Genomic DNA, 26,397 nt, shown 5'->3' with positions numbered 1-26,397 from the left:
TAATGAGCAAAGATGATATATACATATATATATATATAATTATAAAATTTTTAATCAAACTAAATAACTCTTTTGAAAAAAAAAAAAGATTATAAATTTTTTAATTAACCGTCTTAAGACAGATGCCCTCTTAAGATTCGAACACCGTCGCCGAACCATGGTCAGGGCACTGTCAATCTCTGTAAAGCCACGTCCTAAACCCCGGTAACAACGTTCCAATAGCCTCCGCAACGAAACCCTCGAGCGCGGTCGTCTCCTCGCCGAAGTCCTAAACCCCGGTAACACGTTCCAATTAGCCTCAGCAACGAAACCCTCGAGCGCCGTCGTCCCCTTCGTCCGAGATGACGGACGCCGAGGTATTCTTTCGCTCTCCTTTTCGTTTCAATTACTCCAGGAACCGTCGGGTATCGGCTTCTAGAAGCAGCCGCTATTCGATGCAGACGAAGTCGGGATCTCCTGGGTTAGAAGAGACCGGACGTTCATTAGTTTTGGTCAAACTTCTGGCAGTGATAGTTTGACCGGACCTTCATTATTTCTTTTTCCGCTTCTCTCCCTCTCTTCATTTGATTCAATGCGATTATTAGATTTTCTTGTTACTTAGTTAGACAGAAACGTTAGTTAACTCTTTTCTAAAGTTGACGTTGGTTTGACGCCAATTTCTTTTCCCTTCTTAACAGGCAGCTTCAGGAGTTGTGGATTCAGTATATTTTAGTTTTTATACCTCAGAGGAGGTTCGGAAGATAAGTGTTAAAAAGATCACGAAACCGGATCTCCTTGATGCAAAGAATAGTCCTGTTCCGGATGGATTATATGATCCTGCACTGGGTCCACTTAATGATACTGACTCGTGAGTGTTTATTCTTGTTGATCCAACCTCTCTATGAAAACAGAAAATAAGAAAAAAAAGTAATTGCTGCATAGACATTGCATTTTTTTTTGGTTTTCTGCACAGTTTTCTAATCAACTGCCTAAAACACATTTTCCGTGGAATGATGCTTGAAGTTTCTTACTAAGGTTGTTCTTGCACTTATTCCATTGGAAATACATTTGAGAGTTTTTTTTACCTGAAATTGTTTTAAATTTGTGCTTTTATTTCAAGCTGTGCACTTTATATACTGGTGTGTATTGTTTACATAAGTGCATAAATAGATAAAGTTATGATTTTCAGATGGTCAATTAGTTGGAAAGACCAGGTACAACATTTTTCTGGAAAATGATTTGATAAAAATAATATAGGCCAGTATACTGGTTTTGGTTTCCTTTTATACTGCACTAAGCTGACTAGCTATTAGATCACACACATCAACCATCTGCTGAAACCTTGATTATCTGGCTCTTCTCTTGATATTCCTGTTTTCTTTTTGCACTAGTGTTACTAAATTCTGATGATTCTACCATCGGATTTGTTCCTTTCCTCTCTGATTGCATATGCTATTTTTGCATGTGTTTAGAAATATATGATTTTAAAAAAACCTCTCTGGATTATTATTCTTTTAAATGCACAGATATGTACGTGTGTGTGTGTGTGTGTGTGTGTATGGTTTCCAGCCAAGCCATGTTCCAAGGGTGTTACCTTGCCTATGTGACCTTGCCTATGTGTCGGAAATGGACACTTTCATTTTTTTGTCAATGGTATTGTATATGCTTTTGGAAATGTTGCACCTTTTGGATGTGGATGCCAGAGCAGCACCTAATGGGGTTGTGTTTCAGTAAGTATAGAGGAACTTTAGCTGAGAATCTGACTATTTTCTTGATGATGAGGACCAAAGAGTAGTGGTTATTGGAATTTGCATTGTTGATCTTCTACTTATTTAATGTTCCATGAGCTGCTATATTCTGACGCGAGATTGTGGACCTAGTTTTGTTGGTTGGTGCTAGTCTTGCAGTCTGAGGCATGCTTTTGGCTGTGTTTGAGTCGCTTTGCACCAACCTTAACTGGTAGATTCCCATGTTTAAAAATAGATGACTGTCCATTGATCACAAGACGTGCAGGATTGGTAGGTTTTCTCTTCATGTGCTGACTTGGGATTCCCATGTTTAGCTCCCTTCTCTTCACGTGGTGACTTGGGATTGGTAGGTTTTCTTGCCAAAGATGATTTCAGTGACACCTTAAATGTTAGCTTTCTTGCAGGATATAATTTCAGTTTCGTCTTCCCTAAGACACTCCGGCCAGATCCTTATCAAAGAGGAATACAAAGTGTCATGCAACTGCCACCTCCTTGAGACAACTGATCTCCCAGATCAACGGGAATGACAAACAACATAAAATCATAACCAAAATACCCCATTAGATTTTGTTAAGTGTTACTATAAATCATCAGAAGCATTTCATGATTAATGAACATTTTGTGGCTCAGATTATTTGTCATAACCTGACAAATGAATTCTGAGAAGTTGTGTTTATGAATTCACATTTTTCAATAATTTCCCATGGTGTTGAAAATCTGTTTCCATTTGATGCATTTTAATTACTGATTGCAGGTGCAAGTCCTGTGGCCAGCTTTCTGTTTGTTGCCCAGGTCATTGTGGTCACATTGACCTTGCGAGACCACTTTACAACCCATTGTTGTTCAAAACCCTTCAGGGTCTACTTCAAATTACCTGCTTTTTTTGCCATAAATTCAAAATAAACGAAGAAAAGGTAATTCCATATGTTTTCCCCCTTTTCATATTATTCTTTCATCAAGTTTATATTTTGTTTCTTTCATGTTCTCATGATTCATTAACCTTTTAAACCATGACCAGGTGAAACGATATGTTGCCCAGTTGGATCTCATAGTGAAGGGTGACATTAATGGAGCTAGAAGTTTGGAAGCCAACTCATGGAGTGAGATATTTTTTCCTGAGGAAGAAACTGCAGAGTCTGTTACACCATCAAATTTTGACAATGGAAAGACATGGACATCACTTCAACAATCCGAGGCTCTTTCTGTTCTATCTAAATTTATGAGGGAAAGGCGGAAGAAATGTGATAATTGTGGTAAAAAGAATCCAACAATTCATAGTCCTATATTTGGTTGGCTCAACAAGGTAGACAATTATAACTTATTTTTATTAAATTGTTGAGTTATTAATAGATATCATTTGATCAGTCCAGAATGTTGTTTTGGTCTATGTTTGTTTGGTTTGCATATTCTCTTTAAGTTAAATAGGCGAAGGGAATAATTGAAATAAAAGAAGAAAAAAGGACAAAGGATTGTAAGAAACAAAACAGACATGGAGTGTAAACTTTCTGCAACACAATTTCTGTTTTTAAATTCAAAACCCATTGTGTCATAAATGAAGAAAAAGATTACTAAACATATATTTCTGCAGAAGGGTTCATTGGTGGAATTCGATAAACAGTTATGATGACTGACATTGATATTTTGCTTATTTCACAAGCCTTTTCTTTTCTATCATCAGTTGGCTGACTCTTCTGCTACCTTTTCTGTTACAATCTATTAACTTTTTTTTACACAAAAGCATTTTCAGACATGTGAGATCATGGATGGAATTCAGAACCAAACCAAATTGATCAGCTACTAAGAAATTAAAATGTATTTAATATTAAATCTAACCTCTATAGATAAGAGAAAGATAAATTGGAGCATTGGCAACAAATCATATCCTTTATTATAGTTCCACTTATGGCAACAAATATCAAGTTACACTGTATCCTAAATTTTGTTTTCTATATTAAAATAATGAATCAAACCATGCTGATTTTTGTTAGAGATGTTTGATAGATCAGATAATGTGGATCATTCTTTTCCTAGCATGTGTAAGGTTTATCTAAGTGCTTGATGTTCGTGGGATGAATTACCTTGAAGAATTCCATAATTTTTTTCAAGGAGCTTTAAGTCTCAAGAAGTATTCAAAGATTTTTAGAGCCAATAATAGCATGCTGTTGTTTTAAGTTGCGTTTGTAAGATTATGTTCATGTCATCCTTCTTTGAAGCATACCCCTTAAAGAAAAGGGAAGTGCTTTAATATATAGTTGGATTAACTTCTTAGCTGTTGAAGTTGTCTTTAAAGTTCTTTGATCTTCATTTTCCGGTGGCTAAGGTTATGTATGAGCATGGATTTTAGTATACTCCAAGGCCCAAGCCAACTCATACTCACTAGGAAAGGTTATCTTGGCATTAGTCTAGCAATACAAGACTTAAATAATCATGTTACTTGAAGCCACTTGTGTTCTAGCATATCTCTATACGTGGCATTTATCTAGGCACTACACATTCATGTAATAAGTGAACAAAGTCGTTCCATGGTGATTTAATTAGTTAGAACTTAAAAGAGATTATATTGTACGACTGATTCTTTTAACTTCTGAAATTGGGTCTATTGTATATTCGATCATTCATCTGTTACCCATTTACATGACATTCCAAGACACTCGATATGTGCTCGAAGCATCAGTTTAATTATCCAGCAGGCACTTATTATCCTTATGAGACTCACATATAGATCAGCGACTAGTGGATAACCCATGAATAAAATATTTTTCATCTGTGATAATGATATTTTCTTTGTATAAATACCATGATCTGCCACTGGGGTAGGTTGGATGATTGGTCTGTGGTTGATCTGTATACTAAATCACTATGACCTAGTAAGTTCAAGTACATGCTAATACATATTATAAATTATGACAGATCTCGTCTATGGGAGGTTCCTTCAATCTTGTTCATAAAATTTTTGAGCAGTTAGTTTTCATTTCTTGTAGTGACTTTTTCATTATGAGCTACGGCTGCATAGTTAGATGCCTTTTAATTTAAAATAAATTTGATTTTCTTTATTGATGATTAGACTTATTGTCCATTCTGACATAAGGTATCCGTAAGTTTTTCTTTGTTTAAGATCATCCTAAACTGGAGGATGATTAGATCTAATTTAATTGAACTCTTGTGCTAGTGGATTACGTATTAAATAGTTCATTCCCTTTTTCTTGGCTAATATTGTCTTTATTTATGTAATTTGGGTTAAAGCAGGATATATCTATCATAGAATTTTGTATTAATCTTTTGATATAAATATTTGCAGACTACACAAGGATCTGATATACGAGCCAATTTCATCATAGATTATAGTCTGGATCTATCATCCAGCGAAGCAAAATATTCCAGCCTTACACAGTCAAGGGGAGAGAGTGCTTCAGAAATGGATGAAGAATCACCTTTGCCCCAAAAAAAAGTGAAAGAAGACAAGGAATTATGTGACTTGCCTCCTGAATTTATTAAACAAATGTCATCTTCTGGACAAAAGCATCTGTTACCTTCTGAGGTTTAAACCAATCTTTGAGTCTTTAACATGTCTTCCTATGTATTTGTTTTAGTTCAGTACTAACTGGATGTATTTGTGTCTTTTGACAACATCAGGTGGAACTTATTTTAAACAACTTGTGGAAAAATGAGGCTAATCTCTGCATGCTTATATCCGGCATTCACTGTAAAAGCTCGAGTATCTCTCGGGGGAACAAAGGGTGTGCAATGTTTTTCCTGAAGACTCTTCTTGTTCCACCGAGCAAGTTCCGTCCTGCTGCTGGGACTTCTGGTCGTGGGGTAAGAAATCATATGTCTTTTGTTACATTCTAAAATCTTGTTTGGTTTTGCACCTAACAATAAACTTAAAATTGCATGGACTTAAGAAAATCAGTGTTATAACTTTTGCATAATATGTGCTTTTAAAAACTTGGGATAAAACTGTTGTGTTGAACTGTCACTTACTTTGTAATGAGCACCTGAAATCTGTAATGTGTTTGCTAGCACTGCTGACAACATCTGTGCAAATTCATGATGTGGATTTGGTACCAAATGGTGTAGGATCTGTGGAAAAACTCATCCTTTTCCACTTATAATCAAGGATTGCCTTACTTTCCACTTGTTGGTTCTTGACCAGATTACTATGGTACATCAGTAAGGTTGCTGCATCAACTGGTACACAGAAACTGTACTGCTGGGGAAAAATGTGAAAAGAAAAAAAAAAGGATGGTGGAAGAGCTGGTGCTAAAACACTGTGCTACTGGAGGAAAAATGAGCAAAATGAAAGAGAAGGATGGGGGAACGTACAGTTACGTCAGGGTAGTGTTCCAAAGGATGGGAGAGAAAGAAACAGAGTCCAAAACTGAACTCTTATGGGCTGGGTGGATTTCAATTAATCTTATTTGGAACTAAACAAAATATATTAATATATAGTGGTCTGCTTTCTCATCCATGGTTTAATTAGGATATGCTGTTCGGTATGGGTGGTACACTGCTGAGACTCCATTGCTTAGGATGATCCGTGGGAATCTTTCCAGAGCTTCAGTCCGATCTGGATTTGGGAATTGGCAGGCTCTTCCTTGCTGGTATAGGCTGACATGTCATTTATAGATGACATCCCACAATGCACCTTGCTGAATTGACCTATATTTGGGTTCTTGTGATGGCCCAGGTCCCTGATCTAGGGTTGACTAGGCCTTAATTACGCCCTGGGCTTATTGAAGAGAGTTAGGTTCAGGTCACATTGTAAACGACTTCATGGTACACCTTTAATTTCTGGCTTCCTATTTACACTTTGAAGTTACTTCATATTAATTGAGAGAGTTTTGCAAGAACTGATAGCCAAAAAAGAAAAGGGATATTTGACTTTGTTCACCTATGGGTAACATGTTTATCTGAAACAATATGGTTTTGAGGACTTGTCTAGATTTTTTATGCTGTTTGTTTCAAAAGAAGTAGGTGGCAAAAAAAGTTAGCCTACATTATTATGAAAAAAATTTAGGCCATGACAAAGTTATTATGAGATTAGAGCTTTTGATCCATTTAGTTGTGCTTCTAGAGGTACCGCCACATTTGTATTAGATGTTTACATACTTCAAAAGCTACCAGCACATTCAATCTTTTGGTCTTTTAAGATTGCGTTCTCAAGTGATATTTTTGTCTTGGATGGAATTCTTTGCGTACCTATGCCTGAAGTCTTTGCTTTACTATGCCTGAAGTCTTTGCTTTAGTTGTCCAGAAACTACCAGCAACTTCAGTGTCCTGATCCTGATCCTTTCATGTAATGTTTCAAATTGATAGTTGCAACTTCTTTACTTATCCAGTCCTGTTGATATGTAGGTACTGGAACATCCACAAAATACTTTGCTGAGTAAAGTCCAACAAGCCAACATTGGTTTAAAGAATTGTATTATTGCTGATCCTGATCATCCTGATATTTTGAGGAGATGGATGGACCTTCAAAAAACTGTGAATGTGTTGTTTGATAGTACCAAGGGATTTGGTATGGCATTTTTATCTTATGTTTGTTGTCAAATTCTTTTTTAGGTAGTGAAAAGACAGTATAAATGATACAAAGATGACAATCTTCTTGACATATATTTTACTGTGGGTTTTATGCTGCATACAAAATTTATTTCAGGTCATGCATCAAAACTTGGGAAATTTTCTCCTTTGGTAGAATGATTTTGCTTTATTAGTATCAGTAAATTATAAAATCATATATTCGGGTACCCAGTGCAACCTCACTTGAGAATCAGCCTCACCTTGCCTTCTTTTGTGTTAGAACAAGAATTTTATTCATTTATTATTTTCATATAAAGCTGCTCATTTATCTCTGTGGTTTTTAAGTATCATTCTGAAACTTGATTGCCTGTCATTCAGGAAGGCATATTTTCCTTGTCTGTTCTTAAAAAATCTTGATCGCGAGCCATTTAGGAGGCCATATATTCTTTTATCTTTCCTGTTTTGAAAATTATTTATGCAGTGTATGGCATTCATCAGTTCTCTTGTAGGTGTTGAATTATTTTTTTCTCATCATATATGTCTTTTAATGGCAGCAAAAAGCGACAAGGAAGCTAGTGGCATACGCCAATTGTTGGAGAAGAAGTCAGGTATTCTACGACAAAAAATGATGGGAAAGAGGGTTAATTTTGCTTGTCGGTCTGTTATATCTCCAGATCCCTACTTGGCTGTCAATGAAATAGGGATTCCTCCTTATTTTGCATTGAGGTTGACATATCCTGAGGTAAATATCTTGTAAATACTAAATAGATTAAAGAAATGATTTTATGACTTATTTTGTTGATTCTTTCTTGTTTGCATGCACGTGCATGAGACTGCACTAGATACTAAAAAAAAAAAAAAAACTTATGCATGCTGGAGGAGTTATTACACTGGGTTCATCTTCAAAAATGCATTGCAGGTGCCTGGTTGTTTTTTAATTTAATATTGATGTTTGGCTATTACTCTGGCATCCCTTGTCGTACCTTTTTGTTAATCTGGAAGGTGCCCTATCGAATATGCCTAAAGAGAGTCCAAGCTACAGGGACTCTACTTCTGGATTTTGTTTCCTAAGAGATAATCATATAAATGTGCATGTACATAGAACTGAATTTCATCTTGTTCTTTTCTATGTACTAAGATTAAGCATAATTATCATTGTTTGATGCATGGTTTGCAGTACCGGTCCGGTACTGCAGCAGTACTGTAGCACTGCTACAGTGCTCGACACGCCTGAATATACCGCTTGGTACACCTGGGTGTACCGAGCGGTATACCGTACCGTACCGGTACCAAGCCCAGATCGAAACTCCGGTATGGTACGGTATTGCGAACCTTGGTTTGATGTGCTTATCATATTGTTGTTATTGTTTTGTCCTTCACAGTTCACACTATCAATTTAATTATTGATATTATTTCATTATTATACCAATTATGTCTGTCTGCAGAGAGTGACACCCTGGAATGTTAATAAACTGCGGTGCGCTATAATCAATGGCGCTAATATTCATCCAGGAGCTACACATTATAAAGACAAGGAAAGAATGTATAAATTACAAGCAAGCCAAACTATGCGGAGTGCAATTTCAAGAAAGTTGCCCACATCAAGAGGAATGACTGCCCAACTTGGAATGGGCCCAGAATCAGAATTTGAAGGCAAGGTTGTGTATCGCCATTTGCAGGATGGAGATATTGTGCTTGTTAATCGTCAGGTAATCAACATGTTGCCTATTGGTATCTTCAGCAATTGTGTTTTTTCGAATGGAGTTTGAAGTAAAATGATGGCCACTGGTGATTACATCTTGTGGTGAAACTCTTTTTCTGTATTTTTTTTGTTTGTTTTTTCATTTTATTGATGGTCTGATCACTGATAGGCAGATGCATTTTTTGGTTACTAATATGTGATGATGTCTCCTTGTGATACTAATTTTCAATCGGGCATTTATTGCTGCAAAAGCATGAGTCTAGCATTTTGACATTTTCATAATGTTGAAGGAGCATCTGTTCCCATATTAACATCCCAAATGCTAAAACATATTTTAAAATTTAAGAAATCCGATGTAAGTCCATTGGTAATCGTTTCTTATTTCTCTGACTTTTGAGGGCGAGCCTTTGTGCCGTATTCAGATTGCTCAGCTTTACACGCACCACTTAGGATTGCAAATGAGCTGTTTTGGAGAGATGAAAATGTGTACTGAATGAGAACAAATGAATTCACTTTGTACAACAACTTGTGACTTGGGCTACTAGTTTGTCAAGAACAACGTGGCATTTAAAATGGGAATTTGCATTGATATCCTTTGAGAAGTATGAGATAAGGGATGTGTATCACTAGACATGTCCTTTCAATGTCTGTAAGCCTCAAAAAGAAATTTTGTTTGATAAGAATTTAACTTAAAAGGAGCTGTATGCATCATGTAGCTTTCAATAATTTGAGTTGAAAAGATGCTATAAATTGAAGGAATTGTGCACCGAGTTCATGACAGTTGTGGAATGGAACAGTATGTCATTTGTGTATGTGGCAATTGTTCAGAGAATTAAACCCAGTCAACTCGTGAGAAGTGACGATGTCCCAATCAACTGAAATACCTTGCAGGAACTTCCACTGATAAATTACTTCCACTGATAAATTTGAACACTAAGGATTGGCCCTCTTAAGCATACCTTCACCCAAGGAATCTTATGTGAGTCAGTTTCTATACACGGGATACATCAACTTTTATATCCATGGTCAACGCATTGTACAACATCTTATAATTTCCTAAGGAAATGCATACATGCTAGGTTGCACATTAAGCAGTCTAAATATCTTTTGCTCCTATGACTTGTTGACTCTTTTCTATAGCTCAAAGTTTGGTTGTTTAGCTCTGAAATGGATAATTGCACTTCTGCTAGCTTATGTTTGGGTTTGACCCGAGCTTATGGCACTTTTTGTCAATGATAATTCTTCTTTTTCATTTGCTTAAAGTTAATATTGCTAATATAGCTACTATTCTTGTCTTGCATATATTGTGAAGTTGTTTCATGAGGTTCCAGGCTTCCAGCTATGTGTAGGAATTTTTTTTTGTTCTATGTCTTTTAAGTCTTGTAACTAGTACCATGTCCTTGCTTATGATGGTATCTTAATTCTTGGTACATGATGTGGACTTCCTCAAATGTTTGTGATGTTAAACTGATCTATTCACTTTAAAAGGTTATGAATTTGATTCTAAATGCTAACATGCTTTGCTTTTTAGATCACCATAAATGAACATTGAATGTGACCCAAATCCGTGCATAAGGGAACACTTATACTGATTCGATTTGCAGCTAGAGCTTATTTGTAGGTGCAAGGCTCTGGAAAATTGAATTGGGTGACCATAGGCGGGTCTGCATTGAAAATAGAGAAGTTAGAACTGTTATTATCACATGGGCCTCTGTTGTTGTTCTTGGTTGTTTATAGTGTTATAAGTTAATTAAAGTGGATTTACTAGTAATCCTTTGAATAATCTGAACAAAAATATGATGTTCAACAAAATTATATTTTTTTTTCTTAGGAGCATGATCTATTTTTTAATTCAAAAAGTTTTATTGAGTCATGATTTTTTTTAAAAATTTTGCAGCCTACCCTTCACAAGCCTAGTATGATGGCTCATGTTGTTCGTGTGTTAAAAGGAGAAAAGACACTTCGCATGCACTATGCAAATTGCAGGTTCTATATCTTGTTTATTTGCGTTTGCGGTTTTTTCGTTAGCTTGGAGTTCAAGAAAGAATGATATATTCTTGTGTTTGCAGCACGTATAATGCTGATTTTGATGGTGATGAAATGAATGTACACCTCCCACAAGATGAAATTTCACGAGCTGAAGCCATTAACATTGTTAATGCGAACAAACAATATATTGTTCCCACTAGTGGGCACCCTATAAGGGGGCTAATTCAGGTAAAGCGATTTGAAGATTAATTTGAACTTTCTTCAGTCTAGATGATGTATTTAGGTTTTTTGTATATAATGTTTTTAGTAGTTTCATGCATCTACCTGTGGTTGATTCTTCAGGATCATATCGTAAGTGCTGTACTTCTGACAAAGATGGACACTTTTTTAACCCGTGAAGAGTATCATCAGCTTTTATATGCTTCCTGTGTCCCTCCTACTTCATATTCTCAACATAATGGATTTGGCCAAAAGGTTTCAGTGTCGTGGTCTGATTATGAGATACAGCCTCTTCCCCCTGCTATTTGGAAGCCAACATCACTATGGACAGGAAAACAGGTTATCCTACATATAATGCATATTGTGTTTCCTTTCAGGCTGCTTAACATGAGTACTCTGCTGTCTAAAATGTAAATGATCTAAAGACTTTGCATCTAACTTTTGCTGATGATTTTTGTAATTTCATAGGTTATTACTGCAATCCTTAACTTTGTTACAAGAGGTCACTTGCCACTTACTATTGAAAAAAGAGGAAGAATACAAAAAGAGTATATTGGGGAGGATCATACTCTACTTGTATTGCATATTCACAACAATGATCTTGTACATGGAATGATTGACAAGGCACAGTTTGGAACTTATGGTTTAGTCCATGCAGTCCATGAACTCTATGGTCCAGATGTTGCAGGAACGCTGCTTTCTGTATTTAGCCGCTTATTTACTTCTTTTCTTCAGGTTAATTTTGTTTAGCTATTATCAAAGTTCTGGTAATTGGTTTTTTCTTTCTTTTACTGTGGGCATATATAAATGACATTGTGATTTCAGATGCATGGATTTACCTGTGGAGTAGATGACCTTCTACTCAGTCAGAAATCAGATATGGAGAGAAAAAAAATTTTAGAGAAGAGTGAAACACAAGCTGAAGAGGTCCATATGCGTTTTACCAGAACTAAAGACGGTGATGGAGGTATGTTCTAAATAATCTTCTAACGCTATATTCATGTCAGAATTTGGTTTAGGTGTCTGTCACATAATTCCCTGTATGGTTATCTTCACATTAATTTTTTTTCTTATTCTCTCTCCTAGAGATTCATATTTTACATAAGTTCCTTCTCTTGTTTAAATTCAATGTATTGCCTTCTTCATTTTCCTCGAGTTTCTGTGTTTGGATTAATGCATCTTCTACGTGTTTTCATTCTCTAGAGGAAATATGATAAATAATTTTAGGTGATATGATGGATTGATAAGAAAGTATAAGTTTAGATTTACAGTCTGAAAAACATAGCCTTTTCCCTATTCATTTATCTTTTGTAATTTATCATGCACCCTTATTCATAGACCAATCAACTTAAATCAGTGTATTTTAATGCTAAAATGAAAGATTTTTTGTCCTATTTAAATTTTGTTTATGCTCAATACTTTTGAACGTTCGTAAGTTTGCTTGTTTATATTTTTTTATTTTTGGCTAAAATCAAAGAGATTTAGATGTATTTTGATAAGTGTATACTTATTAAAAGGTAAAAGCTGAACTGAGCTAATTTTTCTTGTTGGGTTGGGACATAATATTTGCTTTGTGCAATGATTCTAGGAGTCTGATATCATTTAGAGATAGTTATCGTAGTGTTCTCTATAAATTTTAAATATCTTAATTCATGTTCCTCTCGTATTATTGTCTTTGCATGATAGATCCAATGGAATTGCAAAGGGAGATTGAGAAAGTTCTACGTGGTAATGGAGATTCAGCAACTGCCTTATTGGACAGGATGATGTCAAATTCTCTGAATAGTCTAACTTCTGAAATAAATCAGACCCTATTTCCTAATGGATTGTCGAAGCCATTCTTGAAGAACTGTCTCTCTCTTATGACCACTACTGGAGCTAAAGGTGGCTTGGTAAGTTCTTGTTGCATTCACTCCTCACTAATTTGTAAACAAATCAATGTATGCCAATGTTCTTGATATGCTAGAAGCTTTCTTTCATATGCAATATTTGTATGTGGTTCTAGTTATATTCAAGTGATTCGGAGTATTCATGTCTAGTATCTGGGACTTGTGCTTCTTTGTCTGGGAAAACAAAGATCGAGTTCTGAATTGAAACAACCTTTTTCTTCTTTTTGTTGCAAGATATACATTGGTGGTGGCTAAGATGTGTGGCTTCTTTGTCACGTTAACTTGAAGAAATAACAATTTTATCACTTGGTAGTATTTTTGCACGTCAATATTGTGTTATTCAAGTCTTATAGTCTATGGTTTACCAAAATTTCTTAACTCCTTTATTGGTAGCTGGCGTGCAGACAATCAAGGTTTTTCACTTGTTATTTTAACATCTCAGTGTTGCTGGGCCGTGTTGTCACGGACTTAGCTGGTTTTGCCTAAGTCGTGCGGCACCCTTGCGTGTCCGTCCGCAAAGGTCAGCCTCCCCGAAACCTCCCATGGTCTCTTAGGACCTACAAAAGAGAAAACGGGTTAGAGAAAATGCCTCACTCGGGATCCACAAGCAAATATTCCAGGAAACACTTCATAGATAATACAAATTACAAACAGATTTTATAAGCTCTGAACGGTTGCTCAACAAAGGGTCAAAATGGTCCACTACAAATCGAGTATCTCTCACAAGTGTCCACATGACACAACATTTATTTACAAGCCTAAGAAGGCCACCAAACTCAACTAAAATGGGGCTGTTAAGCCTTCAACCGTTTCTCTACATGCTGTGCAAAGCATGAACAAACAGAAATTCACGGACATACACAAGTATTACATCAAACATCATGTTTAGAACTTTGTCCGTGACATTTTCCCCCACTTATTCCTTCGACGTTCTCGTCGAAGCCTTTGCCGACACTGCAACTCCTCGCCTTTGCTGAGTCTTCAATCTTCTGCTCCAACTGCAATGCGTCTCTTGGCTCCCAGCTGCTCTCCGTTGCTGTTTTTGAGTAGTCGAACCTTTGATCCGCCATGCTGCTTCAACTCGCCAATGACTCTGACTCTAGTGTGGGGTTGGCTGAGTTGTGGTGATCCTTGTTGGTTCCTACGGATCTTCTAGATGAAAGAAAAGACCATCGTTACTATGCGCCAGTCTCTCAAATGCCTCATGTTGCTTGAACTGGGTGGATGCTTGTTGGAGCTTTAACGAGCATTGCCTTGCAAACTTCTGAAGTTTTGGGTCCTTCCTCCATAAAATTTGCTTATCGACTTTTCTTTCACTTAGTTGTTACTTCCAAGTAGATTCGCATCACTTCCGCTTTCGATTGGCATTCTGTTGGGAAATGAAGCGGATAATCTACTCTCAGTAGCATTGATCACCATTGGTGAGGATTTGACAATTATTGTCTTCTAATATCTTCAAAGGGCCTTTGAACTTGTGCAAAGATCCTTTGCTGGATAGATAAGAGAATTGGGGTATTTGGTTTCGCCCATTCTCTTAAGGGTTGAGAAGGCAATGGTTACTTGATTTCGCCCGCCTCCTTAAGGGTTGTACTCTATGCATCGAGCTGGTTACTGGCCTTCGCCTGTTCTTTGCTCACATTTCTGAAGCACTCGAAGTGTTTGTACTCCTTGCATTGAGTTAGCTACTGTGATTCACCTTCTCAATGCCATTGAACTTTTGGAATGCAGGAAGTTTTCACCCCAACTTGGAGTAAGTCTCTAATAGTTTTAGTCGCCTCTGGGATTGTACCGTCTTCTCCATCAACCCGGTCGCCTACTCCACTGAGTAGCAAAGGTACAGCATCGCGTACTGCCTGCTTCGTTCCTTGGTCATGCACTCTTGCATGACCCGAAGTCCTTCAATTTCGGCTATCTTGATGAGAAGCTCGTTGACACTGGTCTTACGAAGTTCCTTGTCCTCTACCCTTCAGCCTTATCTCGGTACTTGGAGTTTGCCTCAGCATGCTCCACCTCCTCGACCCCTTTCACGACCAAGCGCTCTCCCTCCATGAGAGGAAGGGATCAATAACTTTCACGGAAGCCCCGCCTCTACGGTACCATGGTGCTGCTATACCCATGGCCCTACTATCCGTCGCCTCGCATCTGCATCCCTTTTCTTCACGATCAGTAGATATGTCTCTGTGGCACTCCTCCGAGTCCACCTCCATTCTAACTGATGCTTGATTTTGGGTAGCTAAGTCCCTCTGGACTCATCGTCGCTTCCTCGCCCCTTTCGACCCCCTGTTTCAACACCTATGTGTTCTCCAAGCAGCTCTCTTTGGTCGATGGAAAGATAGACTGCAACTCCCATGCATGGTCTCTGCCATCACATTGTAGGGTTTGCACCGATTCTGTTCTCCTTAGCTTCCTTGGTATCAACGTTCGCTTACTCGACCTTGTCCTCTGACTTGTCGGGCTCCCTTAAGCGAATATGGGCTCTGGAGTAGTCTAACTCTCCAGTTGTTTTGATCATACCTCTGCATGATCAAGTCCCTCCCATGAGACTCACTGGTACTTGCATTCGAACTTTTCCCTTGGTGGAACACAGTCCCCATTTGCTGATGACCAAGGCTTTCATCCGATGCAAAATTCGATGCATGCACGGAAGACCCACCGCTACGGTTCCATGACCTTCACTCCTTGAATCCATAACCCTTCTTGTCGTCGTGTTGTTCACCGAAGTGGAGCTTACAGTAGCTCCTGATCATACCTCCGTATGATCTAGTCCCTCACGGGACTATATCATGTGTATCGCATTGCCACGAACTGTTCCACCACGATCCGCTGCACCATGTCGCCTCCTGGTGACATCTCTAATGCATTCTGATCCTTGTGGGATGAACACGAATTGTGATCCCTCCATGTGTGGCCTCTGCCAATACATCGCAGGGTCTCTTCTACCTTCGATTTTGTTCGCTCCTTTGGCAATCGACCTTCATCCACTCGCTCTTGGGTCACACCTAGATGAAGCACCGCTCTAGGACAGTCCGTCACCTAGTAGCTCCCGAAGTCCATCGACTTCGCTGAAAATGGTGCACCATTGTCTGGATCCTGGGCCTCTGCCCTTACCAGCACAATTTTGCTGCGCATCGCTTCCTTCATGGCAACTCGAATGGCAACACTGTGGCATATTCTTCAAGAGTACCCGCCTCCGCGTCCTCTTGCCCTGTGCCAAGGCCTTCTGAACCTAACTTCGCCTCCGCAAGTTAAGTCGCCTTAGTTCCTCCATCAAAAGCTTCTCTGAGATAAGGTGCATGTGCCTAGAAGCTCCGAGATAAGTTGAGTTGTCTTTGGCACCATGCAAGATGAGTCCGCTCCGTCAGAATGAAGGACCCATGGAACAACATGATCCTGCTTTTGCCTCTGTAAGAGCTCATGTCCTTGACCTCTGTCCAAGGAAAGCACTGTGCCTCCGCTCCATGTTCCATCTTCTATGCTGGCTCCCTTTATGCGGCTTGGGTATTTCGCCAAGTTACACCCAAGTTGCTCCGCTCGTTTTTGCATTGAGTTGATGGTGGCCCTCGCGCCTACCATTCCACGGGTCAGCCTTCCCTTTGAGTCTGATCTCCATATCGACTCCAAGTGTGCCTTCATTTGTGTTGCTTTGGGTCGCTCCCCCACTTGATCTCGCAATGCATCCACCAATGCATTCTCTCAAGCGAGATCATGCGACGACTCCTCGTCGCTCTCTCGGTCTATTGAGCTTCGTGGAGTTATTGTTTTTTAGGTACTCCTCCTCCTCCTCAACATGTGCGGTCTATTGCACATGATTCTCCCTCTGGAGAACCGGGACCTATCCCTCCCGGATATCTGTCCCGTTGGAGCAACATCTCTCTTCGCTTCTTTCTCTCTGAAAGTTTCGGAGACCACCGTCCCCTTGGACTACTCCGATTTGTTGAACAAACTGTGCATTGTTCTGCCTCCTGCAAACGCACTTGCTAGATTGTGACTCCACGTCAATACAGCCCCCGCTGCACCACTCAAGGCCTAGTAACATGCTGAACTCGCTGCACACTTCAGCCTCCTGTAGACGTATCCTTCACATGCCAAAGAGAAAGTTTCAATGCTCCATGGCATTGAGTTTCGGTCGCCTTGGGATGGCCGCGAACATTCCATCGTCCACATACAAGCCCATGCATGAGTACCGAATTCTTTGAGTTAGCAATTCTCCTTACCTCTGTGAGCTTTGCACAACTTCTTCGGTCGCTGAGCAACTCATTCCACCTTGCATGGTCTCATCATTTACCAAGCGTCTTGCTTGCCTTGAGCACCATCAAGTATGGTTGTCAACGTTGAGCCGTAGCTCAAATTCAGTCATTCCAACCTTTGTGCGCTCCGCATTCTTAGCTTACTTGTCCTCGTGGTGCCTCTTGCACGAAGGGTTGGCCATTCCTCTGAATGCCACTCTTAGATGCTTGCTCCTTTTAAGCGACTCATTTTCTCTACATCTCCATGCCCATTTTCCTCCAAATGGTTGCGCGTGCTAGCTGCCCTCAACGCAGCCCCACTAGGTCCCTCACGTTTGCATGCCAAGTGTTTTTATGAGTGCTTGTCCCGCTTTGATACCATCTGTCACGGACTTAGCTGGTTTTGCCTAAGTCGTACGACACCCTTACGTGTCCGTCCGCAAAGGTCAGCCTCCCCGAAACCTCCCATGGTCCCTTAGGACCTACAAAAGAGAAAACGAGTTAGAGAAAGCGTCTCACTCGGGATCCACAAGCAAATGTTCCAGGAAACACTTCATAGACAATGCAAATTACAAACAGACTTTACAAGCTCTGAACGATTGCACAACAAAGGGTCAAAATGGTCCACTACAGACCGAGTATCTCTCACAAGTGTCCCCATGACACAATATTTATTTACAAGCCTAAGAAGGCCACCAAACCCAACTAAAATGGGGTTGTTAAGCCTTCAACCGTTCCTCTACATGCTGCGCAAAGCATGAACAAACAGAAAGACACGAACATACACAAGTATTACATCAAACATCTTGTTTAGAACTTTGTCCGTGACAGTGTGTTGACCAGCATGAGCATGTAGATGAGCAAAAAAAGAAGTTTTTGTCTTCCTTTTTCGATGTACCATCATGATGATGAATCATGAAGGGGAAACTTGTGGACCCTAGCATTTTGCTTTCTAAGCCATTTGTGAAGTGATCCATGTTAACATTGGACATTAGGTCATATGATCAACTTGCTTGCACTGCACTTGCAAATAAAGTGGAAAAGGCGGTGTCTATAAGTGTTTAATGGTTTTATTGGTGAATTGTGAGATGGTAATTTCAAGTGCTAAGACCCATTAAAGCTGAAATGTAGCATGCTGTCGTATACTATCACAGACTTCGTGGATTTTCCATATAACACTTCAGGTTACACTTGCTAACAAGGATTTGGTTTACTTTCAATGTTATGTGGTGCCATAGACCTATACAGAAAAAAACAAAATGTTGATAAGCAAACATGTGGGCAAATTACCAGCGTCACCTCACAGAGGCACTCAAATTCGGGTTTACTTCTAATTCGCAGAGGCACTCGAATTTGCAGAGGCTCTCTGCTCGCAGCACCCGTTGTTGATCTAAGACATGTAGAAGTTTACTTCTGTGTGTTTTTACTTTATTTTTAGTTTACATTGACCTATTTATTATTGCTGAATTTGTTCATATATTTTATCTTAGTCCTAGTTAGTTGAAGTTCCAAGTTATTCTGTGTATGCTCAAGTTTAGCAAGACACTGATTAAAATGATATTATAAGCAAACAGTGTATATTATGAAAGGTTATGCTGAGAATGCCTACTCAGTTTATCTTCATTTCAAAGAGGAAACTAATTAGAGTTGATCCTTTATGCAGACCTATAGGGTAACCTTTAAGTGCTAATCTTGTTGTACTGGTAATGAATATAATTATAATGCATATTCAGGATAAACTTCCATGTGCATGTTGTGATTGGAGTTTGTCTTGAATGCATATTAAGTTCATCCATCATCGGTGCAAGAAAATAAGCACATTGCTATATTAAATATTATGGTAAACTTAGGTTATAATTTGAATATCTATCCTATATATGTAGTATGCTATGGACTATTCCTTTATTCAGCAACAATTATTGTCTTGTGGATCTGGGTTTTGAAGCAAAACAATTAAGATATTGATATTTGTTGAACGTTGCATGCGTCAAATGACTTTTGTCTGAATTTTGCTTACTCTTTTGATTGACTACCTAGCATCAAAATGAACATGTATGCTTGATCCAACATACATCTTTTTCTTGATTGGAATCTGCAAAATGTTATTTGTTATTCTTGCATTAGTTTTTGATCCTGGATTACTTGCCTCATATTTCACTAGTATGAACGGAAACATAGAGCTTATTCTACAGTATATCTGGCATGCAAACGAAGAGATTTTCTTTCCCAATATGCAAAAATTTGTTCCTGTATTCTGTACCAGTTATCATCTTTTACTGACCATCTGAATATTTACAAAAAATTGCAAGTTATCTGATCTGGATTATGGTTGCTAATTGCAATTTCGTTCCCCTTCTTTGTAGGTCAATATGACACAAATTTCTTCTTTGTTGGGCCAACAAGAGTTGGAAGGAAAACGAGTACCACGTATGGTCTCTGGAAAAACATTGCCCTGCTTTCCTCCTTGGGATATTTCAAGTCGTGCAGGAGGCTTCATTAGTGATCGTTTTTTAACTGGTCTTCGGCCTCAAGAATATTATTTTCACTGCATGGCTGGACGTGATGGGTATATAATGAATTTTGTACTTCATGCAGTTCAATTCAGTCATTATTAGATGTATCTCAGTTAGTGAATATATGCATGCATGCCATGCTTGTATATCTTATGCATGTTGTGTATATATTAGTTAACTCATGAGCATTAACTTGTCAGAAAGCCTGTATATGTCTGTCAATTTCTTGAACTCTTCTAGCATGCTGACTAACATGAATTGCAGATTGGTTGATACAGCCATTAAAACATCCCGGAGTGGATACTTGCAGCGGTGTCTAATTAAGAATCTTGAGTGTCTGAAAGTCTCTTATGATCACACAGTACGTGATGCTGATGGGTCGGTTGTCCAATTCATCTATGGGGAGGATGGTGTTGATGTTCTTAAGACAAGCTATATTTCTGAATTTAAAATGCTTTCTGATGTAAGGCTGTAAACTTTGTAAATTCTTATCTTGATTTTTGTGCTCTATCTGAAATATCATGACCATCATTTCAGAATCGGAATGTTGTTCTGCAAAAATTCAGTGATCAAATTGCGGACATATCTTTGGCAAAGTCAAATGCTTATATTAGAGAACTGCCATGTTCATTAAGAGACAAAGCAACTGATTTTGTTTTAAAGAAGCAGAAGAGCTCTCCTCATCAAATAAATCAGAAGGACTTTATGAAATTAATGAAGCTCAAGTACTTATCAAGTCTTGCTGAGCCTGGTGAGGCTGTTGGTGTTGTTGCTGCTCAATCTGTTGGGGAACCATCAACACAGATGACGTGAGACCTCTAGCTTTTTCTAACACATGTTTCTCGATAACTCTTATATCTATAAACTTCTATGAGATATTAAATTTTGCAGTGACATTCTTATTTTTTTTCCAGTTCTTAAAAGTTTGCAATGGAATGATGAAATATGTTGGTGATATTGTTCTTCCTGCGACCATGATGCTAAATTAAGCTGATTGGTTGAGGTTGTTGCATTTGACTTGAGAGTATACAAGTCACAAGTGTACAAAGAATTTTGTCAAGTTCTCTATTAGTTAGGTACTATATGATATCTGATAGGTTCATCTGAATGAGTTGGTCCAATTTTAGAGACCACAATCTTGTAAATCTGCCCTGCTGGTGGTATTATTTATTTTGTGTCAAAAATCTTGTAAATTTTCCTTGCACAGTCATCATGACATTTTCCGAGAGACTAAACTAAGGATACATGTTCTGTAATGCAGTGTAGATCTGTTTTATGTGTCATTTGGTATAAGGTGTTTATATTTTATTCAATAATATATTTGGGTACCTCTTTTGTACTAGGAGAAAAGGTTTTATTGGTTACTTTTTTTATTTGAGTTTGGAGAATAATTTTTTTATGATTAAGGAAAGCTTTCTGAAATGTTGTGTATCAAATAATGATATTTACAATGTTTTATTTCTTTGTTCGCCGTTAGGGCTTCTTTACTATGTAGGTGGAGAATGAATTTAAAATGTTTTCGTTCAGTGAGCTTCATAAAATATCTTGTACTTATATAATATTGATTCATGTGCCTTAGCTAATTAAACACTAGTAACAATATAATTTACTTCATACTTGTCTCTTCCTTTGTTTCCCTTTCCTCTATAAAATTATCTTTCATGATAGGCCCCTGATATCTTTATAAATTTATTTGCTATGCACTTGTTAAAATAGATGATCAACTACCTGTGCTCTCTTATGCTCATACTGGTTCATCTTGAACAATTCTACTAGCACCTTATGAGAAAACTGTTTGTTTTGGTTATCCGAAGCTATATTTCAGTTTCAGTGCTAGACATTCTTATCAGTATCAGATGACTGCAATTTCACATTTTCGTAGATTCTGTTTCGCAGGCTTAATACTTTTCATTTGGCTGGCAAGGGGGACATGAATGTTACATTAGGAATACCACGTTTACAAGAAATTTTGATGACTGCATCAAAGGATATTCGGACTCCTCTCATGAACTGTCCGTTGCATGCTTGGAAGACCAAGTAAGTGAAGGATTTAATTCATTGTCCTTAAAGAAATCATGTATGTGTACAAACAGTGGAAATGATTTTTTTTAAAAATAAATCTTCATGTTATTATTTTTCCTCAAAATTTTCTGGACTCTGATCACCTTTACCTTATGTTCTATATCTTGCAGGGATGATGCTGAACGCCTTGCTGCAAAGTTAAGGAGGGTTTCTGTGGCTGATGTTGTGGAGAGAATGGAGGTCTGCACTGTACCATTTTCCATTCATGGGAATCAGATCTCAACCATCTATAAGCTAAAGATGACCCTTTATCCAAGCGAGCTCTATCCTTCCTTTTCAGAATTAACATTAGAAGACTGTAGAGAAGTTCTGGAGATGACGTTTGTTGAGGCCATGGAAGATGCCATAGCAAAACATGTGGATACAATATTCAAGATCAGTGACATTAAGGTTGTTTCTGGTAAGGAAGAGAATGATTTCGAAGAAGGGGTTGATGAAGATGAATCTAGAAACAAATCAAGCATGGTGGAGGAAAATGCTAATGGTGGTGATGAAGATGATGAAAGTGGTGATGACCAAGGAATAGATTATAAGAGGAGAAAACAGCAAGCAAATGATGAAGTAGAATATGATGATGGTATTGAAAAAGAGAGCTTTGTTGCAGCAGGTGAACATGATGAAGAAACACAATCAAGATTTGAAAGTGAAATTGATCATGTTGAAGCAGATGAGGACTATCTCATGGGAGGGGGGAGTCCTGGCTTTGACACGGACCTTGCAACACCTGAGAGCCCATCAAAAGCTGACTCTACTCCCATCTCAGAAGATGACAAGAAAAAGTCAAAATCTGTGGAGAAAGGCAAGAAGGAAACTAAGTCGAAGGCCAAGAAGCCAAAAAGTAGCAAGAAAAAGATCAGGAGAACAATATACGTGATGGCTGAAGGATTGAAATTTGAGGTTCACTACATCTTCAGAAGTGAACCACGAATTTTGCTAGCTGAGGTACTTTTCCTGCTAGTAATAACTGAAAAAGCTTTATATGCTTGGACTTCTTGTTGCATATGGTTGTTTGTAGCAATGCATGCTTAATTTTCTATATCTATTTATTTCTGGATGAATAGTAGATATTTCCCTTAACCCTATATTTCATGTATAGATAATACTACCTTGTGAAATGAATAATTTAGTCTTTAAGATGACGTACTAGAATCTGCTTAGGCAAACACTTTATTGGATTTAGACTGATCAATTTTTTTAATGCAGATTGCACAGAGAACAGCCAAGCGTGTCTATGTAAAGGAGTATAAGAACATTGAAAGGTGTTCGTTGAAAGAAAATAAAAAGAGTACTGATCCATTCATGCTCCAAATCGCTGGAGTGAATTTCAAGACACTTTGGGATTTGGAGGAATATTTAGATATCAATCACATATACTCGAATGATATACATGCAATGCTTAATACCTACGGTGTGGAAGCAGCACGAGCAACTATCATTCAGGAGGTTACAGATGTGTTTGGATTATATGGTATACAAGTAAATATCCGACACCTCAGCCTTATTGCAGATTTCATGACTTTTCATGGAGGGTATCGGCCCATGAACAGGGTCGGAATGGGTGATTTCAACACCTCACCATTTGGCAAGATGACATTTGAGACGGCGACTAAATTCATTGTTGAATCAGCTTTCCATGGAGAGGTGGACACTATGGAGTCCCCGTCAGCTAGCGTCTCCCTTGGCCAGCCAGTGAAGATGGGAACTGGCTGTTTCGACTTGATGCAGAATCTGCAGCTGTGATAATTAAGCAAATTGGTCTTTATTCTTCTTTTTTTCTTGTATTTAGTGGGTCAAAATTCATTATATAGTATTATTGAGGGTTAGATTTTTGACGTTTAAGCCCTTGTACGTCTGCCGCTCATCTACCATGGTGAACCTTTGAATGAGTTGCTAATTGGCAAATGTGAGATTGATTTAGCTTAAATATTGATTCATTTTTCTGGAAACCCATTATCTTTGTATTACAGGAACATGAATTCAGGATAAGTTTCCTTTGCTGTGAAAGGTCAGGTTATCAATAATATCAAAGGCAGGAGCTACACTAGCTCAAGTAGCAATGGATTTCATATGCTGCTCCATCAGAGCCTTGTATATCTGACTGAACTTGGTTTAATGCAATTATCGAGGAACCATCAGCATCATCAGAGCCTCCTGTATCTTGTTCTAAACTTAAATTAGATAAAATAGAACAAGAATGTGCTTGTAAGAGTACTGATGCAAAGTTATTCTCTGTTGGTAAGAAGCTTTTCCCTGTGCCTTCGCTTTCTATTGCTAGGTAGTGTTTTGGTAGGCTAGGCTCTCTTTCTGTATCCGGTAAACAGTGCTCGATAACTTTTGCCGTTGTAAAGTGGTGGCTGTTCCTTGCAAATGTATTGTGAGTTCTTGATTCTTAAGGTGGTGGTTCTGTCTTCCGCATCAAGTTGTCATATATCTCTTGTTGCTGTACATGTTTTATTGGATTCATCTAATTTATTCTGTTGATGTCTGATGACTTGACTGTGCATGATTAATTCATCTATCATGAGGTTATCCTTTACTTCGTTCATCCAATTCATCTAAAGTTTGTGTCTGTCAACACATCATATGGATGGCCTCCATCTCTTCTATTGTCCGGGAGGAGACTAGAGATTGAGATAACTCTTCTTTGGGTGTGATTGGTCCGCTATCTGCTTAATCTCTCCTTTCATCTCTTGATGCTGTGGGATGATCCTTATCTCGTTCATCTGCAGCTTTCTCATGGATCTGAAGTATTAGACTGGCATACAACTGCAAGTAGGCTTATGATTTCATGGAGAAAACAGTGTACTTAGTGAAGAGACTGGCATACAACTGCAAGTAGGCTTATGATTTCATGGAGAAAACAGTGTACTTGGTGAAGAATCCTTGTGTACTGGATATTTTTAATGTTTATTTGCTTTACTTTCCCAAGGGAAAAACTAAAAAAAAAAGGAAGGGAGAAAAAAATGAGAAGAAATGAAGATCAAGTTCTGTGTTTAAAGATGTAAATAGAAATGATAGTAGTGATTTTTATATGGACAATTTTTCAAAAAATAAACAAAGTTATAAAATGAAAATATCCAAAGTTATGGTGAATTTTATATGGACAATTTTCCTAAAAATTACTTACATTTTGGATACATTTTTAAAATAGTACTTATATTTTTGTTTTTCCTATATAATACCTCTAATTCAAAAAATATTTAAATTATCTCTCAAAATTTTTTCTTTCTGTAATCGTGTTTTGGTCTGCTATATTTTTGACTTGTTTATAGTGTTTTGGTCATCACGACGAGAACACCATAAGTGACTCCTAATTTAAATCAAATCAACTATAGATTTAAAAATATGATGTTAAGATGGTTTATGACAAACTAAAAAGATAGTATGATGTCACTTACTGTAATTTTTCAATAAAATATATAGTGTTTTTAATACCTTAATAAAAATAATATAAATGCTATTGAAAAATATTATAAACGAACCAAATGAAAATATTTTAATAGTGTAAAATAGGTAAAAAATAGATAAAAAATTTTGACAAAAAAATTTTGAGGGATATTTTTAAAATTATGGGATTATTTGAAAAAAAAAGAAAAGAAAAATGGGGTACCGATTGGGAAATTCCCAAAATATGAGTATTTTTAAGAAAATAACCCTTTTTATATTTATTTTGTATTTAAATTTGACATACAAAAGCCCAAAAAGTTTAATGATCTGGAAACTCTAATTAATGCTAATACCTATTAATATCTCCAAACCTCCTTCAAAACTTCATGTAATCTTTAACATATATATGTATATTCAAACTCAAAATGTTCAATCAAAGCTAAAGAAAGAAAAGAAAGGGAAAATTGATATTTTGAAAGATAAAAGAAAAAATAATCAAAGGAAGAAAGATATTTTAGGTACTTATCACTCCTATATTTTTTTGATATTTAAATTAGTCAATGATGAATATGGTTAATAATGGTTAATTGAAATTTATTGAAGACAGATATGGAAGTTGTATATACAGATGCTGCAAAAGTCCTGATAGAACACAGAAATCAAATATCTTCTGAGCTGATTGCCAACTACAAGTCCAAGAAAGTAACAAAGATCAGATGACATCCTCCCCCACTTCTCTCAATCTTCTTCAAGTATATTCCATTGAAACTTTAGCTTGTTCTAAACCTTCACCTCCAGAGAAGGATCAAGTTATCCTGCATTTGATCTGATCGAATACATGGGGTTCTTGACTCTTGACCACATTGGAAATTGGACTGGCTGAAATCTTGTTTTTAGGAATGAGACTAGTTGTTGGAGCAGTGAGTTGTTCTAATATCTCTTGTTGCTGAAAAATGGTTGGACTGCCCTGATGAGATCATCACCTACAACCTCACACTCTAGTAGATCTCCAGCATTGAGCTTTCTTGCCCAGCAAATTGCTGTAAAATTGTAAGCATTTTTCTTTGATTTGGTTCATATCAGTGACTATGTTCCTCTGTCATCCATGATACCAAAAAATTTGTTTCTGTTTCTTCTGGCAAT

At 37.6% G+C, this 26,397-nt stretch overlaps 1 protein-coding gene across 1 annotated transcript; it reads left to right on the top strand.

The window, feature by feature from the left end:
- Positions 1–157: 157 nt before the first annotated feature.
- Positions 158–23,813, top strand: LOC135616859 (DNA-directed RNA polymerase I subunit 1-like). Its single transcript, XM_065116546.1, has 21 exons — positions 158–356; positions 678–847; positions 2,482–2,641; positions 2,746–3,030; positions 5,026–5,265; positions 5,361–5,543; positions 7,083–7,245; positions 7,802–7,989; positions 8,693–8,956; positions 10,847–10,935; positions 11,019–11,166; positions 11,281–11,496; positions 11,626–11,892; positions 11,983–12,124; positions 12,844–13,049; positions 19,636–19,838; positions 20,050–20,248; positions 20,323–20,594; positions 21,682–21,822; positions 21,978–22,809; positions 23,071–23,813. The coding sequence occupies exons 1-21, from the start codon at positions 342–344 to the stop codon at positions 23,605–23,607; spliced, it is 4,920 nt and encodes a 1,639-aa protein (XP_064972618.1). The 5' UTR covers positions 158–341; the 3' UTR covers positions 23,608–23,813.
- The last annotated feature ends 2,584 nt before the right edge of the window (positions 23,814–26,397 follow it).

This window comes from Musa acuminata, chromosome BXJ2-7, assembly GCF_036884655.1.
Source record: "Musa acuminata AAA Group cultivar baxijiao chromosome BXJ2-7, Cavendish_Baxijiao_AAA, whole genome shotgun sequence".
NCBI lineage: Eukaryota > Viridiplantae > Streptophyta > Magnoliopsida > Zingiberales > Musaceae > Musa > Musa acuminata.
Note: the sequence above shows the minus strand (reverse complement) of the source record. Positions and strands in the feature narration are given on the sequence as shown.